The 20,140-nt window shown below is 37.5% G+C and overlaps 1 protein-coding gene and 1 long non-coding RNA gene across 3 annotated transcripts; one reads left to right on the top strand and one right to left on the bottom strand.

The window, feature by feature from the left end:
• The first annotated feature begins 15,663 nt into the window (after positions 1 to 15,663).
• LOC121051474 lies at positions 15,664 to 17,777 on the top strand. Its single transcript, XM_040513854.1, has 3 exons — positions 15,664 to 15,968; positions 16,847 to 17,113; positions 17,215 to 17,777. The coding sequence occupies exons 1-3, from the start codon at positions 15,906 to 15,908 to the stop codon at positions 17,245 to 17,247; spliced, it is 363 nt and encodes a 120-aa protein (XP_040369788.1). The 5' UTR covers positions 15,664 to 15,905; the 3' UTR covers positions 17,248 to 17,777.
• Positions 16,062 to 20,073, bottom strand: LOC112186114. Of its 2 annotated transcripts, XR_005805803.1 has the most exons (5): positions 19,932 to 20,073; positions 19,728 to 19,825; positions 19,014 to 19,100; positions 17,949 to 18,048; positions 16,062 to 16,614 (listed from the first exon to the last, which is right to left on the bottom strand). It is a non-coding gene; the product is annotated as an uncharacterized LOC112186114 (long non-coding RNA). The 2 variants fall into 2 exon arrangements; XR_002930642.2 differs by lacking the exon at positions 17,949 to 18,048 and having other exon boundaries at positions 19,932 to 20,070.
• Positions 20,074 to 20,140: the final 67 nt, after the last annotated feature.

Consider the following 20,140-nt stretch of genomic DNA (forward strand, 5'->3'; position numbering starts at 1 on the left):
ACGATCCCTACACCAGCCAATATACAAAAAGTCAAAAACTATCAACCAGTGACTCAATAGAGTGAAGACAGATCAAAACTGGAGCATCCCAGAACTAGAGCAGAAGTTTAAAATAAAGTGAAGACAAATCAAACTTGACATCAGTTTATGATAATATCGCAGAGAACAAAATAATCAGTTTGTAAGAATATTGATAATATCACCTGACTGCTCAGCCAGCTTCGATTTTTTGGCCTTACAAGCAACCTTTTTTGCTGATTGTTCACTGGATTTCTCCTTCGCATAATCTGCCATTTCATTAAAACACATTAAATTAACATTGATTCACATCAAAAAGTGAAAAACAATAGCATAGAAGAGTAATTAAACATGTAAAGAGGAAACACCCAAACACTTTCTTATGGAGTTAAGTAAAGTTGATTAAACATTCATCACAGAAACTTCAATCTTCTCAAATCGAATCACATAAACAAAGAGCAACTGTATATAAAGTTGAGAGTTCTCGGAATGGATGACAAGACATGAAGCATATCTGTAGTGCAGAAAAAACAAACACATGAACTTAGGCATCTGTATATCTATATATGACCATGCAGCTAAATCACCTGATCAGTACTCTTTATTTTACCAAATATAGTTATTAACAGATCTAGTGAAAATGACAGGATGGACAATGAAACCAGCATAATAAGTAAGACTTTCATAATTGTCATGAATGTCAGAGGTCATAAGTAAAGCTAGAAAGAGCAAACACCTCTCTCATCATCTACTCAGTAAAATAGTTGAATAAGTATACAGACACAAAGCAAAATCTAAATGATTTGTAATTAGCAATGAGCAAAAGCAGAATTAATAGTTGAGTAATAAATATTGCTCTTGTAGTTACCAAAACCAGCTGTAATCAAGAACTCCAATGCATAAAAGTAAATGGAAATAAGCAAAATCGGTGACAACTTGGCTATAAACAACAACATATGGGATTGCAAAAGGAGTACCTGCCTACTTGGTGCTTGGTGAGCTTTTTGCGACTGGCTCTGGACCCTGGTCTTATTCTTCTACACTTCCTTCAACGCAGCTCCAGAGTAAAATCACCGAGAGAGAGAGAGAGAGACCTTGAATCCTTGATACGGGGCAGACTACGGCGGACGAGACTCAGAGGAAGTGAAGACCGAGTGAAATCGTGAATGAGTGAGGAAAGAAGAGGAAGAAAGGAGATCGAGTTCCAGTGGTTTAAGGAGATCGAGTGAAATCGTGATTCAAGGCGGAGTGGCTGAGTGAGGAAAGAAGAGGAACTGAGGAAGAAAGGAGATCCGTGATTCAAGGCCCGGATCGAGTGAAAATGTGAAATCGTGAGGAAAGAAGAGGAAGAAAGGAGGCGGAGTGAACAAGTGAAGGCTGAAGACTAGGTCGAATGGAGATTAGGTTTAGGACTTTGGGTATTTGGAGCTGAAGACGAAAATCTAGTGTGTCCGATCCTAGAATAACAATTTTGAGCCTTGGGTTATAACCACTCGTATAAAGACACATGTATCCTTTTTATGTATACGGGCTTTCCGGGCTTTTGCATTTATAAAACTCAAGGCCGAGGCCCGGACCGTTCTTCGACTATCAAGGCCCGGCCCGGCCCGTTTCTATGAAAATAAAAATAGGGCCCGGACCGTACGGGTTGGGCTTTCACGGGCCGGTCCGGATTTGCGGGTTTTCGGGCTTAAACGCCCAGCCCTACTCTGTGAGATAAAGAGATCAAATGGGTGGCTATTTCGTGTGGAGGAGGAAAAGGTGAATGGGATAATGGGACACGTGGCAAGGCTACAATGGTTGAGGGGTGGAGGTAACGTCAGAAAATGAAAGAGGAAGAGCACGTGGTGCTATGCGTTTTGGCAGCAAAAAAAAGAAAGAAGCGCTGCTCCCTCTTGCATGATTAAACCATAGTGATTAATTGTACAGCTGCCATGTGTCATCTCCTGAGTGGCTGAGTTCAATTAAACAAATAATTGCTTGATTGCAACATGTCTCTGCACGTGATGTTGCTCTGATGATTAAACCCCTATCCAATGATTAATTAATGAAAAGAATAATTAATTAACAGAAATTCTTCTTTTCTTCATTTCTTCATTATTTGCTTCGATTTCGTGCCAATTTCTTCCGATATCCGTGACTTCATTTATTTTCTATAAATAAATAAAAATGGATTAATTACATATTAATTAACTTGAGGATTAGTTTAATTCTAGTATTTAGAGTGCAATTATGCGTATAAAATGCGTGTAATCACTTCGTAGGGAGGAGATAGACAGGGAGAGTGAGCCATTGCTTCAGCAACAAGAACACAATGTAGGGTAGTGCTGAAGCTTTACAAAATGTTGAGTCCACCATTCATGAACCGAGTAATATTTCCAACCAGTTGGCGACTTCGGTTTGTGACTTTTGAGCAGGGCAGGTTGCTATCAGGTTTTTCTATTTCATTGTTGCAAAAGATGGTCCTACCTCTAAGCATAGACAGTACTAATAATGGACCTTTTCACTTTTCCATTATGTTACACGTGCAAGTTTTTATTATTACTGGTGAACCTTTTTATTATTGCTCAGTCTTTGAGTCTACGAACAAGCTAATTTAGTAGGTTTAAATTATCAGGAGTTTGTGTTTGTGTCAATGATGGAGAAGGTTGTTGTTTTGGGATTCTGGGCTAGCATGCCTGCCATGAGAAACAAAGTAGCTCTGGCTGAGAATGACTCAAAAGTAGCTCTAAATTAATTTCTCAATGCAGTACATGTAACTTATTGGTCACTCTTTGGTTATTTGGTTCGTGACCTGTCATGCTTGTGAAATTTTGCAACGAGAAGGTGGCGTAGGAAGTGTAGCAGCTGAGATGCTAACAAGATGTGGTGTTATTCGTTGCCCTCTATTGTACGATTGTCACAAAGTAGAGCTAGCTAACATGAATATGTCATTCTTTCGTCATTCTTATTAGGCTCATTTGCCTTTCTTTCTTTTTGGAATTTGCCTTTTATGTTCATTTGCCAGCAAACTGGTTCCTATACTTGAAATTTTGAATTACCATGAAATATAGTTTATTTTACTGCTTACTAATGAATGAATTGATCAATTCAGGTTCAACATCTTATTGAGAAATGCTTACTCTTTCACATTAGTCTTGACCAACGCATAAAGGCCTTAGCACATCATGCACACGTTACACCACTCATCACACTTACAGGTTCTGTTTTAATCTCGCTCTCTCCAGCTAGATCAAGTTCCTGTTCAAACTCATCATAAGCTCCTTTTGATGTGTGATACAGATTGCTGATTGCTCAAAGATTGGAGAAGCTGCACGAAAATAGGGTCGAAACCTTGCCACACAATTATCTTATCCAGTTGTGTTGTATCTGTCTTTACAGTACCGTTTGAGGTTAAGTACACCTTACCAAATACCAACTACCCTTTGAGGTCGAGTACAGCTTACCTAAATTTGTTCACCAAAATCAAAAAGTTCAAGCCAAGCTAGGTGTACAGATTTTGACAGAAACATTGTGCTATGTAATGTTATCAAATCAACGATATTCTTAATTATGTATAGAAACAATTACTTTTCCAATAAATTCCATGGCAAAGCGCGGGCAAACTTTCTAGTCGTTTTGATTTATTAGTTCCCTGTTGTAATTAGTAGATTTTTTTTTTTTTTAAAGGTATAGATTCTGATGATAAGATTGGAGGGAATCAATCGAGACTCCTACATTGTCTCTCTTGTCAAAGATCAAGTCTCTACTGTCAAATCGTACGGAAGAGACTATATAATCTCCATTGCTTGTCTCATCATCCTTTTCATTGGTTTGCTCTGTGGATTCTTTTCTCATTCAGAAAATCGTGAAGCCTTATTCCTTCTTGGAAAAGGGATAGGAATATGAAGCGGCTGCTAAAGTTTTAGTTGGAGTGCTTGGATTTTTTTAGGACTAAATTCAGTTTACCCCCTCCAACTTAGGGGTAAACATCAAGTTAGTCCATAAATTTTTTTTTTAATCAAGATTGTCCCTGAAGTTCTGTTTTTCATCATCCGTGTCCAAATCACAAAATTCTCTCCGATCATGACGGCACTTGCTGAGTTGGCCCTGACATGGGGCCCCACTTTTCAGTTTTTGGGCCTCACTTTAGATGAAATGTCGAAATTACCCTCCTCTATTCCATACTATTTTCCTCCTCCTCTTCTTCTTCTTTTTCTTTTTCTTCTCACTTCGCCGTCTCCACCCATTCACGGAGCTCACAGTCCGCGTCGCCATCCCACTTGGCCTCCACCTCTACTACCTCCTCCATCCACAAGCGCAAGATCGCATCTAAGGACCACGCGCCTCCCTTCCCTCCCTCATCCTTCTCCGCTGCCATGCTCGACGACGCTCTGACCTCCAGCGACGACCTCGAAACCATCTCAGCACACGGCAGTGGCCTTGATTCCGACTCATACAATCCATTCCTAAACTTCAAGTTCGAGTTTGTCTTCAGTGGAGACGACGTGGAGGAGGTGGGTTCCGGCGAGCTGGGCATGGGCCAGGCCGTGTTCGATGAGTAGGATTTTGTTGTCCAGGGTGGTGGTGTAGGCAGCCATGGTTGTAAAGCACAAGAAGACAAAGACGAAGATGATGAAGATGAAGGTCTCAGATTCGAGCAGCCCCACTTGGCCTTCCACCGACGGGAAACCGGCCTCAAAAACTCCCTCAATCAATTTTCCAAGGTAACCCATTTCTAAAGCTTTGATCTTTCTCTTCTGGGTTTCTTTCATTTTGGCTAAAGTTTCAATCTTTGGTTCTGGGCTTTTATTTTTTGTGTAGGTTTGCTCAGCTATGGAATCTGGGTTCTGAATCAGATCACTAAGTATCAGAATTCTTATTTGTTTTGTGTTTCTGTTGGTGGAATATAGTTTCTAGGTGGTTTCTTAAGCACGGGTTTGTTTTTCGAAGTTTGTACCTTGAGTCCTTGACTGAATTGAAGGTGAAGTGAAATATGGTTTTATAGTTTGGGTGGTGGGGGGATGCCTCTGGAGAGTACAGAGAGTGGGTTTGGGGAGATTGGGAGATGAGGGAGAGGAGAGAGTGTGTAGTCGGAGACTGGTTTTGATGGTGAAGAGATTGAGAGCGGGAAGTGAGGTAGGAGAGGAGGGTTGTGTTACACTCATGGTGGCGGTTGAGCGGAGCTGCGAAGGGATTTGTGTAACCCCAAAGGGGGTTGTGGGATGTAGGAGAGGTCAAGAGGAGGAGGGAGGAGAGAGGAGAGGATCAGAGGAGGGTAATTTCGACATTTCATCTAAAGTGAGGCCCAAAAACTGAAAAGTAGGGCCCCATGTCGGGGCCAACTCAGCAAGTGACGTCATGATCGGAGAGAATTTTGTGATTTGGACGCAGATGATGAAAAACAGAACTTTAGGGACGATCTTGATTAAAAAAAAAAATTTAGGGACTGACTTGATGTTTACCCCTAAGTTGGAGGGGGTAAACTGAATTTAGTCCATTTTTATCAGGATGACTAACCGAAGCTAGTTTCAAGAATCTGGAAATTATCTTATTTTGCGTTCTTCGGTTCCTTATGAATTAAACTTGACTGTGGAGAGTCTATATATACGTACATTAATTGTCCCACTTTTAAGCCATTCTAGCAAGTTTCTGTTCTCAACAAAGTTGCGTTACTTCAGTTTCTTATGATACTTGCTGTTCAGGACGGAATAGTAAATGTTATAGCAAATTGCCATCAGCAGGCCTGCTTTTTTAAATTCCCATGAGCTAGTGTGTAGGGCTCATGCGTAAGGTATTATAACTTGCTGTCAGATTCCTTTCATTTCTAAATTATTTCTATTGGCAAGTAAATTACGAATCTGTCTTTGTGGGTTTGATAATATGAATTAACACTGTTGAATGTCAGTAGCATTATGAAAAAAATAATATTTCTATATTCCATCTTTGTTTTTCTTAGAAACAACACATTTATTTAATAATTCCAAAAACTATTTATACATATTACAATATGAAACTTGAACACTATATCATTTATCTCTGGCATTGTTGCCTTCACATACAAGTTGCTTTGAATTTCACCTCTTCTCATGGTGAAGAAGTTTCTCCAGCAGGATTTCTTAGAGTACTGACCCTCAATAGTATATTGACCTCCAGTAGTATACTAGCCCCAGTAGTAAACTGACCCTCAGTAGTGTACTGATCCCCAGTAGTATACTGACCCCCAGTAGTATACTAGCCTGGCCTTCTTGCATTTGCTCACTTCAGCATTGCTTTCATTAACTCCATCCTGTAAGTCAACCGACAACACAAAGCATAAGGGATAACAAAGTGTGCCCAAAATTGCTTTGGCAATTGCAACTCTAATCCTTTCTCTTTAAAAATTAGATTTAGAGTGAAAAGATTTGATTTTGATGGAGTATTGTACTTTGCTTAATGAAATTTAAGACCACCAAACATGCTTTGAGTTAAAACTGGACCTTAATTGATGTTAACAATTATTGCCCAAAAACAAAACAACCCCCATCCTTGAAATTAATGCAGCTTGACAAGAATTTGCCAAAAAAGAAAAACAAGGACAGTAGCAAATTACCAAAAGATATAGTAGTCCCAGTCATGGTGCTATCAACTTTGGATCTTGAAGAAGGCATGCAAATCCCAAAAGAGAACTTAATCCAACACCCAGTTTCCTCGACAGCCTCATCCTTCTTCTTCTTCTTCTTCCTTCCCTTTGATTTGCTCCCATCCCAAGTCTCCACCTTTAACAAACCCATTTTCACAAACTCTTCCAGATTCAGACTCCCATAGCTCACAGACCCAGAAATTTCACATACCACAGAGAACCCCTTTCAAACAGACCAATATGCAAACCCAAAACCTTCACACAAACTCTGAAAGCTCATAGATATGTGTGTTGCAACTCAAACTGAATCAGACCCAGATGATCAAAATTGAAAAAGCTCACAGACCCACTTGCTTCGACTCCTTGCTTCGTCGCCTCGCTTCGCCGATTGCCTCGCCTCCTCGCTTCGCCGCGTCGCCTCACCGACTACTTCGCCATCAGAGCCTCGATTTGCTACTCCGATTCGCTACTCTGATTTGTTGCTTAGCTGCAGAAATGGAAAGAGAGGTTTTGATTTTGGGGAGAAATGGATCTGAAAGAGATATGAGAGAGAGCGAGAGCTGTATCGTGATAGATATAGAACGAGTGGCAATTTTTGTAATTTCATAAACGTTTAACTGTCCTTTTTGTCCTTCATATATTGAATCATTACTGTAGCTAGTTTTAATTTGACCACACGGGGACCATGTTTGTGGCCCTTGCGCATGGGAAAGAAATGAAAGAATTTGTAGCTAGTGGTCATTAACTCTAAATGTTAAGACTAGTATCTATTATGGACGACAAGAATATGATGTCCTGAATTTTAAGATATAGAAAACGATTAATGGGTATAAATTAGCTCTCCTAGATTGGTCGTTCTGCTTGTTCCTTTAATCTTGCAAAAACATGGTTAAAGATTTGAATGGAAGGAACAGAGTCGGAGGCCATCAATCGGAAAAGGCTTCTGAGTTTGAGTTCTGGGATGCTGTTTCAAGTTCAACAAGGCTTTGACTTCATTACCTTAACAGGCTGAACCTGTGGAGTTGGACTTTCAAGACATGTGAATAAATTCATCACCTATCTACTGTATCTTCTGATTGAAATTGTCGTTATAAGCCTGAATTAAAGTTTGGCTATCAAAATAGTTGCAAGTTCAACCTTAAAATCTGTATGTACTTCCAAGTCACGGAAATGGATAAATCACAAAAACATTCAGATCATTTTTGTTTAGGAATGGCTGAAACAAGAAGAGCAATAAATTGTGTTATCTGTTTCAGAGTTTTAACACTTATTTTGGATCATAAAACCTAGTAACACAGAATTGTACTAGGAGTTCAGCTGTTATTTTGCACACCTTTGAAGATAATGCTTCAACAATTGGGTACCAACTTTTGAATGTACTAGGCACCTCGAATACAATCTTTATATATTGTTCCAAGTGATTCTGATTGGTGGATGTCACTTTAATGACCGCTACCACCTTATAACAAATACATGTTATTGGACTTCTTCTCCTTTCTCTCCTTGTAGTGCAGGAGAACTTTCTCCCTATCCAGAGCCTAACCCCCTCGGCGGTTACTGCTAGTAACACCAGTGCAAGGCTGTCCTTAAATTCCAGTCTTCCAGTCCATTATTACAATGTCTTCATCACAATGAAACAAGACATTTCAGTTGCTTTCAGAACAAAATTGACTTGTTAAAAAACAAATAAAATGACATAAAGATAACATAGAGAACAAAAAGTTAATCAATACAAACGTTCTCCTCTCAAGAACCTAGCAATATGAAATACTTGGTCTGAAGTGCAATCACCATTGTGACTCTAAACGTTGGCAACCCCAAACCTCACACTGTAGACAGACAAATCAATATACCCGTTATTACTCAATGAGAGGGGAAAGTTTTAGGAACCCTGCAGTGATACAATCAATATACCAAAAGGCAACACAAGAAAGCAGATTCACACACACACACACACATGTTTATAATGTTTCCAACACTTTCAACTATAATTTTTTCACCTCAACCTATAGTGTAAAACAATCTAAAGCAGAGAAGACCAGCAAGATAATGTCGTAATCAAATTCTGAACATCATTAAAGCAGCCAAATAGACATGGACACAACACCATATTCGCAAAACACCATGACATTCCAAGATAAGAAGCAACCCCTCATCAAGAAGAACTCTAGTATACAAATCAATGTTGCCCATATGTAGACAGGACAACGTTCAAGGAATCAAACAAAGAAATGAAAGAGGAAGATAAAACCAGACTTGCCAAAATGTCAGCAGCAGAAGTGTTATTTTCCCTAAAAATATGAAGACAAAGATCATATGCTGCAACAACGACGAACAATTAATACAACAGGCTAAGGAGGTGTAAAACTTCGAGAAGATAAACAAGCAAGGAAACTTGTTGAGCCACCATACAACCAAATTGTATTCAATCTTCTCTGATAGACGAGGTAAACAAGACCAATTCCAGAATAACAACCATCAATTCAGCATAAAACAAAGTCTATAGGATGGAAAAACAATTGACAATAACCGGTTAGTAAGACCTATTCACATCACAGAAGATACCTTCACAAGCAGTTGGTCCTTTGGCCAATCGACTACGTTGGTATCAATGAACCCAAAACTCATCCATATCTAATCTCTTAATAACAGTTCTCTTTTGATATATGATCCCTTCATATTCCCCGAAAAGAAACAAAATCTTTATTCAGTAGCTGATTCATTCATTAGATTCACACGATTAGGGAAGATTCAATCTACAATGCAAGAACAAGGAATCAAACTTGTAGAGAGTTTTTGCCAAACACAGAGCTCTCTGATAACAAAGAGAAACATATATTAACGCCGAAAAATATACAATTAATTAATGAAAGCTTGAAAATGAAATTGCGTACTCAACAGCTTCATATTCCTCTGCAACTTGTCCAAAGATTGCTTCTTTTGGTGTCTAACAAATGCAATAGCAACACTCCCTTGTTGAATATAATTTTTAAATTTTGATTGCTTCTACTTTGTATTTAAACAAAATATAATCGAAACCACAACTTGTTGATTTGATTAATTTGCAGTTGCAAATGAAGCATGAACAGATCAACTTAACTCAGCAAACTTGTGTACTTGAGTTTCTGAACTTGTTCATTCTTTTACATCAACCAACACTTTCTTTATATAGGGTACAAGATTAACCTACAAAATATCTAAGATGAAAGCATATTAAACTAGATTAAAAGTGCTTTAGATACAAAATATCTAGCTTAATTTGAGTGGAGCAAACAGTAATGCAAGTTGCTGTAAAATATCTTTCACCGCAGCAAAAAGACTCAACCTTCGCGACGACAGACTTAGTTCCCGCGAACACTCTTTCGGGAACACTCGCGGCGAACTCAATTCAAACTTTTCCCCGCAATGACGTCATCTTGTGAACACTCTTTTAGCGAACCCTCGCGGCAACTCAATTCGCGAACTTTCCCAGCATTGACTTCATCATGCGAACTTTTCCCCACATTGACCTCATCTCGCGAACACTCGAGGATGGAGCAGGGAAGCATTAATTCTATCATCCATGTCTGCTTCCTCAGGTGAGATGGGTCAGTGAGTTCATTCAAATTCACGCCCTGAATTGCTTCAAAACTAGTGCAACAACAGAATGGGAAGAGGCGGAAATTCTCGCGAGTTGCAACAATCCATTGACTTTTTTTTTTTTTTGAATGGAAATGAAATCCACACACGTTTTAGGCGGCTAAAATATACACAAATAACCCATCCCATCATTTCAAAAAAAAATCCATGAACGGGGTTGTTTCACGTGCCTCTCATGTGAGCTACAACTACAGTAAAACTTTCCCATCCAACTTCTCATCAGAATCCCTAAAACCTTCCATAGTTCTGCCGTCTGGTCTCTGCCGCTGCTTGACAAATGTAAGCCATGGGAAACGATGGACAAATGTCAGCTGTGGGAAACGATTATTGGAACTTGTGGAACTTTAGTCCCACATAGAAGAAAGGATTAAGGGTGATAGCTTTAATAAGGCCATATCCTTGTAATCAATTAAATGGATGACAAGTCTTGATATGGGCTTTGGTGGGCTTTCCTTCTTGGGTTTCGCATAAGAATAAGCATATATATAAAAGTCATAGATGGGCCTTGGGGCTACATTTGATTAAATCTGGTTTTTTTTTTTGCATAAGTATTCAATTTTCGAATAAATGCAAACAGTTGCAACGGATGAAATCAAACGAAGCCAATCGCTGACACAACTGTTCGCGTTAACCTCTATATATGGACGACCTTGGATCGTCATTCATCCATCGAAAAATCATCTTCTTCTTCTTCCTCCTAAATCGTTTCTGAGAAAAGTATAAAGTAAAATTCGTCAGGTCAAGAACTTGACCAGATAGTTGTATCCTCTAGATAGATGTCCGAGAACTACATCACAAGTAGGGGCGAATTTCTGTCTTAGGTCACTGCGTTGCAGGCCTCTATCTGATCAAGTTAGTGACTTTAATTTCTATTCAAAACTATTTGAATTCAATTTTTGTTTATTAGTTGATATATATATATATATATATTTTGTTCATATTCATATATATAAATATCTTGTTCGTACAAGCATATACTGATTATTTCTAACAACGATCTCAAGCCATGGGGTAATCTTTTCATGGCTTATTTTTGCTCCCTTTTTAGCAATATATGCATATTTAATATAGAAATTTCCTTTTCTTTTTTTTTTGGTTACAAGAAATTTCCTTTAATGCATCTCTCTGCCGCAGTTGTTGAAATTGGTCTTCTTAACTAAGAGTTGTGCTGTTTGGGTATACCAGTGTTCAACAACTTTGCATGATTATACAAATATATGTACATTTCCCTTCAAAAAAAAAAAATATATATATATATATATGTACATTTAATATAGAAATTTCCTTCTTTTTTTTTGGGTTACAAGAATTTTCCTTTAATGCACCTCTCTTGAAATATCTTTTGCACCTGCCGCAGTTGTTGAAATTGCTTTTGTTAACCAAGAGTTGTGTTGTTTGGGAAGACCAGTGTACAACTTTGCATGATTATTACCTAACCCCAATCTGTTTGGGTAATGACAACTGTTTAAAAACCACTGCAAGTGGCCTACTAGTTCTTGCCTAGTTGGGTATGCTCCTCAACCTAGGTTCGAACCCCGAAGCTATCAAAGTGGCAAGGCACTGTGCTGCAATGCACAGTTGGAGCATTTCACATGAGCCGAAGGGGTTTATATTGGGCTTAGGAAGCCTTTGGGTTCCCCTTGACAAAGTCAAAAAAAAATGACAAGCGTTTTAAATCAGACAACAATTTTGAATGATTATCTTATTTAACCCCAATTTATTTGGAAAATCACCGATGTCAGTTGCTTATATAACCTTATATTAGACTATAGTTGTAATGTGTTAGATAACTTCATTGTGTATGGAATGATTCCCTTCAGAAAAATGTCAAATCTGTTATATAAAAAAATTTATAAAAACTATATATATAAAAAAAAACTAGGAAAAGAAGAAAATAAAGTTGACACAAAAACTGAAAGGGGGATTTTAGGGTTTGAAAACGCAGACAATAATAAAAGGAAGAAAACGTTGCAATTTTTAGGTTCTCTAAATTAGATGTACGGACGTTGAGAACTTCGTAATCCACCACTAGTTATGGTCAGAGAAAGTCAATTTAACCTGATCTTCAATTACTAGGCATGTGAATGAAACCAATCAAGAACTTTAGGATTGCTGCTAAAGCCTTATTTTCCCCAAAATTACTTAGAATCGTGAACGCACTGCATCATAAGCTTGCTTATATGCAATCAAGGTGTAGAACGCTACCCTATCAAATTAACTCATTAAGTACACATAAACACATTAAGCTCTTTGGCAAGATTGATTTTAGAGTACAAAACTAGTGAGGAACGCCATCCTAGCAACCCAGAAAAGTAGAACTACTAATCATGCCTCTAGTAGTGCTTGTTCCTTGAATTTGATATTGAATCTTCAGTTTGTTTATTTAATCATGCCTCCAATAAATAAATACTAAACGACTATTTGTCAATTTGTTTTCTTTTCTTTACCAGCCATTTGCATTGTCATTATCTGCTTGATTGGGACTATATGGTATCTCAAATATGGTACACCAGAAGATATTCCTCCTCTTATAGATGCTGATCTTGAGAAAAAGAAGAAGAAGAAAAAGAAGGGGAAAGATAAAAAAAAACAGAGCCGGTGGAGATAAATGAAGACACAGATGATGATGAGGATGATTGGGATGATGAGAACTCACCAGTATGTGACTTATTCTATTATGTGAATTAGATTTGAAAAAGAAAAATATTTCGTATAAAATAATGTCAGGAAGATACAACTTGTGTCTTTTTGGATGTCCTGTGAAAACCAATTTAATATCATCACATACTTCTCCATGTCTATTTCTATGTTTACTCTTAAGTCTGAGTTATAGTATATGAAGATATAAAATGGGATTCTTCTCCATGTCGTTCAGTCCGGGGATTGAGGGTACTTTCACAAATTTCGTTAATTGAACAAAACTATATATAAAGAAAAAACTAGGTAAAGAAGAAAATAAAGTTGACACAAAAACTAAATGAAAGGAGGGGTTTTAGCGTTTGAAAAAGCAAACAATAATAAAAGGAAGAAAACGTTGCAATTTTTAGGGTCTCTAAATCAAACGTATGGATCCATGCCTTTAATATCCTGACACCATCCGTCGTCACCCATCCGTCGTCACCCATCCGACATTTTGCATGGATGTTGATTAACTTTACCATGCCTTTGTGGACTACGTAATTGTCTAGGTTGTCCATATGCTTGTGAACAAGGCGTGACTCATGCATGTACTTTAAAGCCTTTAACAAGTTTATGCACAATAGAATGCTACTTGTAAGTCAAACCACACTTATTTGATATAAAAAGAAAAGAGATTAATAAGATATAAGATATACAAAAAATTGTTAAATTACCTTCATATATAGCTTAGTCTCATCCGTTTGGTTCCAGTTAATCTGAGTGAGAGGTGTGAATCGGTCATAAAATATGAACCATTCTGCACTTCCTGTGTCCTTTGCTACCCATAAAGGGGAAAGAATGCTCTCATGAGTGGCACTACTAGTGTGAAAATAACAATCTAAGGCGTCTTCTTTCTTCATTTTGATAAAGCTTGCTTGAATTTGTTCTCCATTCTCGTACTCAATGGTTGCTTCCCCTTTAGAATCATTGATTCAATATCTGATGAAAGCGTTATCCTGCCAGTTTGAACATTATAATTGAATAAGTCACATACATGACAATTGAAATCCAATTTTATATCATCACATATGATAGGAGCGGAAAATGCGACGAATTTATAGTTTAACCCTTTCCACTTTTGCTTAGTTATTTCGTTAAAAAGATCAAACTAACTTTGTTATTTTCTTATCAGTTTTGTGGAGCAACCGTGGAGAAATAGGAGCTCAATTGGGGCAAGTTAACGTTCTGATGTATAGTAGTGATGCAAAAGATGAAAGATGACCATTTACATGGTCAGAAACAAGAAGGAAAGCTTGTGGAAAAATTCGTGCCATCCAGTTGCATCCTAAGCTTGCTTAAATGCCATCAAGGTGTAGAACGCTACCCTATCAAATTAACTCATTAAGTACACATAAACACATTAAGCACTTTGGAAAGATTGATTTTAGAGTACAAAACTAGTGAGGAACGCCATCCTAGCATGCATTCTATTTGTTTGATTTCACCTAACATGTAGGCTTTACTACTTTAGTGTTTTAAGATCGTGAACGCACTGCACCTTAAAACTAGCTCCAATTACATGCTCATATTTTAGGTGATCAATCTAAGACATAAACATATAAAAGATTTTATAAAACAAAACCAAATTAACAAAGCATTCACAAAACCTTGTAATCGAAAAAGAGATTCAAAAGTTAAAAATCCATCATAACTAGGGTTACATACTAGTTCTCAATGAAGAAAATTACTAGCTCATAGTTTGGAAATCCAAAAACATATACATATTGAAATTGAAAAGTACAGAAGGAATAAACCGTAGAGGGCAGTAGATATCACGGTCTCACTTTGAATATTCTTCAAGAAAGCTTGAGACGTCCATATATAGAGGAAGAAGAAGAAGAAGAGGATTTTTCGATGGATGAATGACGACCCAAGGTCGTCCATATATTGAGGTTAACACGAACAATTGTGTTGGCGGTTGGCTTCGTTTGATTTCATCCATTGCAACTGTTTGCATTTATCCGAAAATTGAATACTGATGCAAAAAACAAAACCAGATTTAATCAAACCGAGCCCCAAGGCCCATCTATGACTTTTATATATATGCTTATTCCTATGGGAAACCCAAGAGGAAAAGCCCACCATAGCCCATATCAAGACTTGTCATCCATTTAATGGATTGTAAGGATATGACCTTACTAAGGGTATCACCCTTAATCCTTTCTTCTATGTGGGACTACAGTCCCACAAGTTCCAACAATCGTTTCCAACAGCTGACATTTGTCCATCGTTTCCCATGGCTTACATTTGTCAAGCAGTGGCAGAGACCAGGCGACAGAACTACGGAAGTTTTTAGGGATTCTGATGAGAAGTTGGATGGGAAAGTTTTACTGTAGTTGTAGCTCACGTGAGAGGCACGTGAAACAACCCCGGTCATGGATTTTTTTTGTTTTTTTTTGTAATGATGGGATGGGTTATTTGTGCATATTTTAGCCGCCTAAAACGTGTGTGGATTCCATTTCCATTCAAAAAAAAAAAAGTCAGTGGATTGTTGCAGCTCGCGAGAATTTCTCCCTCTTCCCATTCTGTTGTTGCACTAGTTTTAAAGCAATTCAGGGTGTGAATTTGAATGAACTCACCGACCCATCTCACCTGAGGAAGCAGACAGGGAGTGTTGCTATTGCATTTGTTAGACACCAAAAGAAGCAATCTTTGGACAAGTTGCAGAGGAATATGAAGCTGATGGGTACGCAATTTCATTTTCAAGCTTTTTCATTTTCAAGCTTTCATTAATTAATTGTATATTTTTCGGTGTTAATATATGTTTCTCTTTGTTATCAGAGAGCTCTGTGTTTGGCAAAAACTCTCTACAAGTTTGATTCCTTGTTCTTGCATTGTAGATTGAATCTTCCCTAATCGTGTGAATCTAATGAATGAATCAGCTACTGAATAAAGATTTTGTTTCTTTTCGGGGAATATGAAGGGATCATATATCAAAAGAGAACTGTTATTAAGAGATTAGATATGGATGAGTTTTGGGTTCATTGATACCAACGTAGTCGATTGGCCAAAGGACCAACTGCTTGTGCAGGTATATTCTGTGATATGAATAGGTCTTACTAACCGGTTATTGTCAATTGTTTTTCCATCCTATAGACTTTGTTTTATGCTGAATTGATGGTTGTTATTCTGGAATTGGTCTTGTTTACCTCGTCTATCAGAGAAGATTGAATACAATTTGGTTGTATGGTGGCTCAACAAGTTTCCTTGCTTGTTTATCTTCTCGAAGTTTTACACCTCCTTAGCCTGTTGTATTAATTGGTCGTCGCTGTTGCAGCATATGATCTTTGTAACACTTCTGCTGCTGACATTTTGGCAAGTCTGGTTTTATCTTCCTCTTTCATTTCTTTGTTCGATTCACCTCCTCTTGAACGTTGTCCTATCTACATACGGGCAACATTGATTTTTATACTAGAGTTCTTCTTGATGAGGGTTGCTTCTTATCTTGGAATGTCATGGTGTTTTGCGAATATGGTGTTGTGTCCATGTCTATTTGGCAGCTTTAATGATGTTCAGAATTTGATTACGACATTATCTTGCTGGTCTCCTCTGCTTTAGATTGTTTTACACAAGCTTTCCTGTAAATGGTCGTCTTTCATCTTTTGCATCACGACTATACATCAAAACCTTAACTTGCCCCAATTGAGCTCCTATTTCTCCACGGTTGCTCCACAAAACTGCTAAGAAAATAACAAAGTTAGTTTGATCTTTTTAACGAAATAACTAAGCAAAAGTGGAAAGGGTTAAACTATAAATTCGTCGCATTTTCCGCTCCTATCATATGTGATGATATAAAATGGGATAGTCTATGTTTACTCTTTCAGTCTGAGTTATAGTATGTGATGATATAAAATTGGATTTCAATTATCATGTATGTGACTTATTTAATTATAATGTTCAAATTGGCAGGATAGCGCTTTCATCAGATATTGGATCAATGATTCTAAAGAGTACGAGAATGGAGAACAAATTCAAGCAAGCTTTATCAAAATGAAGAAAGAAGACGCCTTAGACTGTTATTTTCACACCATTAGTGCCACTCATGAGAGCATTCTTTCCCCTCTATGGGTAGCAAAGCACACAGGAAGTGAAGAATGGTTCATATTTTATGACCGATTCACACTCTCACTCAGATTAACTGGAACCAAACGGATGAGACTAAGCTATATACTGAAGGTAATTTAACAATTTTTTGTATATTTTATATCTTATTAATCTCTTTTCTTTTTATATCAAATAAGTGTGGTTTGACTTACAAGTAGCATTCTATTGTGCAGAAACTTGTTAAAGGCTTTAAAGTACATGCATGAGTCACGCCTTGTTCACAAGCATATGGACAACCTAGACAATTACGTAGTCCACAAAGGCATGGTAAAGTTAATCAACATCCATGCAATTGTCGGATGGGTGACGACGGATGGTGTCAGGATATTATAGGCTTGACCAAGAGTTTTAACGTCATTTTGCCTCAAACTAGATTGGCTGAGCGCAAATGTTTCATCAATTTTCTTATTGAGACAAGTAAAATGTCCAGGTAAGCACCCCCCCCCCCCCCAGATGTTTCAAATCTCTTATTACAATAAATCTGGTATATTTTCAATGCCTTAATGCCTTTCCCTACTACTAAATTGGTAAGGCTAGTGCCCTTGTCTTCTGCCCTACCTAATTGTATTATTATTATTTTTTTCTTTTTTCTTTCGCTTTAGAAATTGCTACATTGAGAGACTACAAAAGGCAATCACATATCCTTACTTGTGTGGGAGTAGGAGAAGGGTGAAGTACTTCTCTGATTTGCATATGGCGATAACGGGTTATACACTTATACATGTCCAGGACCCAAACGACTACAGTCAGACAAATTCATTAATTATACGAATTGGGAGAAAGAATAGAGGGATGGCATAGTGGAAAGATGTTATCGGACTTGAAAATTTAATAGGAATAAGAACAAAAAACAGTTCAAAGAACTTAGCTGGGACTATGATCATAACAAAGTATGGGGATTATTAACCTTCTTGAGGAACCTTTTTGCTCATTGTCTAGACAATGATCAAGATGTAACGGTCGCTGATGACTACGCAACTGAAAAGCATCCAGAGCTTATATGTCGCCTGCATGAGACTTACAATATTGATAAATGGTAGGCAAATGAACTAAACTTCTTCAAGATTTTTTTTTTTTTTTTTAATAAAGAGTAGGTAGATTAATTATTATTGGGATCCTAGAATATTTTAGCCTCTGTATACATAGAGGCGATCTTTAACATTTAGACCTGATGTTATCAAAACTTAAAGCTAGCTTTTGCTAGTCTGCAGCTTTACGAAAGAATAGGAAGGTCGTTCATTATTATTGGGATCCTAATGTTAGCTGTGATGCTCGTAGTTTATTAGTTTTTTGGTTAACTATTTCTTTTGTTTCTTGAAATCCCTACTATTCCTTAAAACTCTAGAATCTAGGTAAAACTGAGAGGCTAGCCTACATTGGTCAGCTGGCCAAATTGTAATGGTTCAGAGTATATAAATCTGGTCACCCAAGTTGCTTCCACATTTACATGCATTACCATTCGCTACAGAAGATCTGCCATATTGCCATTGTGAGAATGCATAAAACCACAGCAGTTTATGTTATGAATGACTTATTTGATAACAGAACTATACAACACCCCTCACAATACAACTGTCAGACTACAACTCTGCAAGATTTTAGTTTTCTTAGCTCTCCAACAGTATAGTGCTTCTGAATAAACAAAGAAATGCATCATTGCAGAATCACATTAACAACTTAGATATATTTTTGGGGCATCATTCGTCTGAATTGCAAAATGTACCAGTCTTCTTTATTAATGTGTATTGGTAGGCAGCTGTTACTTGAGATATTGTATATCTTAAATGTTTTGCAACTTAAAATTTTGATACACAGTCAGCTTTTGTATGAATATGCCTAGCAGGTGGACATTAGAGATCCTTTTATGTATTTTCAGTGATTGACAGTTTATCCTCCAGTTAGTACTACACTAGATCTATACTGATAAAACTATTTGTTTCTCATCAGGGAAAAATGATGAAGAACAACTCACCTTTAGCTCATAACTCAGTTTGGCGACATTCTTCATCACAGCATGCAACATCGATGAACTTGGATCCTTCTTCATGTTTCAGAAGATCTGAAATGCACCAAAAGCAAGAACAACCAATGTGAAAAACAAATCAGTGAACAAACATATTAAACACGCTCCCTTTTCTTGGGGAGTATGGTATTGGTGCTCCTAACTCCATTTTCTGATCAAAGAAATTTCAACAATGAAGGGCTGTTATCATTGCTTTTAATAATTTCTGAGAGGAACTGCATATGCCTCAGCTTGTGTATATGCAGACAGATAGGGAGCAGTTGCAAACAAGAAGCAGCTAGTGCAAGTGATGAATATGTGAAGTAAATTCAACAGCTTAGACAATGCTGCTCTTGGTAAAGTATTCTATTCAAACAACGCGCGCGTTCCTCAATGAGGCCAATAAACTCACTTGCAAACAGACTCCAAATTATAAAACTGTGTCCCTAGTTGATTGCTTTGAAAGAGCATTTGCAGTGTGCTAAACCGCCTAGCTTAATTCTCAATAGCCAACTACAGCTGGACATTCGGTAGATTTATTCTAGATATCAAATCTTAGAATCGTAATTTGTCATATGATGTAATTGCTGTAAATTGCAAAGACTTAGGATCTATACTCCTTAATTCATCCACTCTTTCCCATAGCTTGGGATAGAATTTTCTAGAGAGAAGAAACCTTTATACCTGGGAAGCCACAGATGCTCACTATTTACAGATCCGGGAAAGAGCCATTGATATGGATCTCAATATCAATTTATTCTAGCTTCTCCGGTGACCCGTGCCTGCAGCAAAGCCAGAAAATATATACATAATTCAGAAAATCCTTGATTGATTAGATAATGACATGTGATGCACAACCACACAACAACAAGGAATTAGAGAATCTACGGGATGGAGGGTCGAAACTTCCTTCTTTCAGGACTTTGAACGGCAGTTTGCAGCTTTTTACTTTTTCGATTTTTGAGAATTTCTGCAGTTTTTTTTTTTTTTTTTTTTTTTTTTGCCCTTTTTAGAATGAGGTTATATTATACCGGTTGGAAATCCAGTGTTAATCTTTTTACCCAAACGAGAAAGCCGGACCATGCGCTGCAACTGCA

Source organism: Rosa chinensis, chromosome 2 (assembly GCF_002994745.2).
Source record: "Rosa chinensis cultivar Old Blush chromosome 2, RchiOBHm-V2, whole genome shotgun sequence".
NCBI lineage: Eukaryota > Viridiplantae > Streptophyta > Magnoliopsida > Rosales > Rosaceae > Rosa > Rosa chinensis.

Coding starts and splice junctions, on each gene's coding strand:
- LOC121051474 (XM_040513854.1), top strand. CDS start 15,906: ATGAGTTTTGGGTTCATTGATACCAACGTAGTCGATTGGCCAAAGGAC. Junction 15,969..16,846: donor AGGACCAACTGCTTGTGCAG/GTATATTCTGTG, acceptor TCAAATTGGCAG/GATAGCGCTTTCATCAGATA. Junction 17,114..17,214: donor GACTAAGCTATATACTGAAG/GTAATTTAACAA, acceptor TCTATTGTGCAG/AAACTTGTTAAAGGCTTTAA.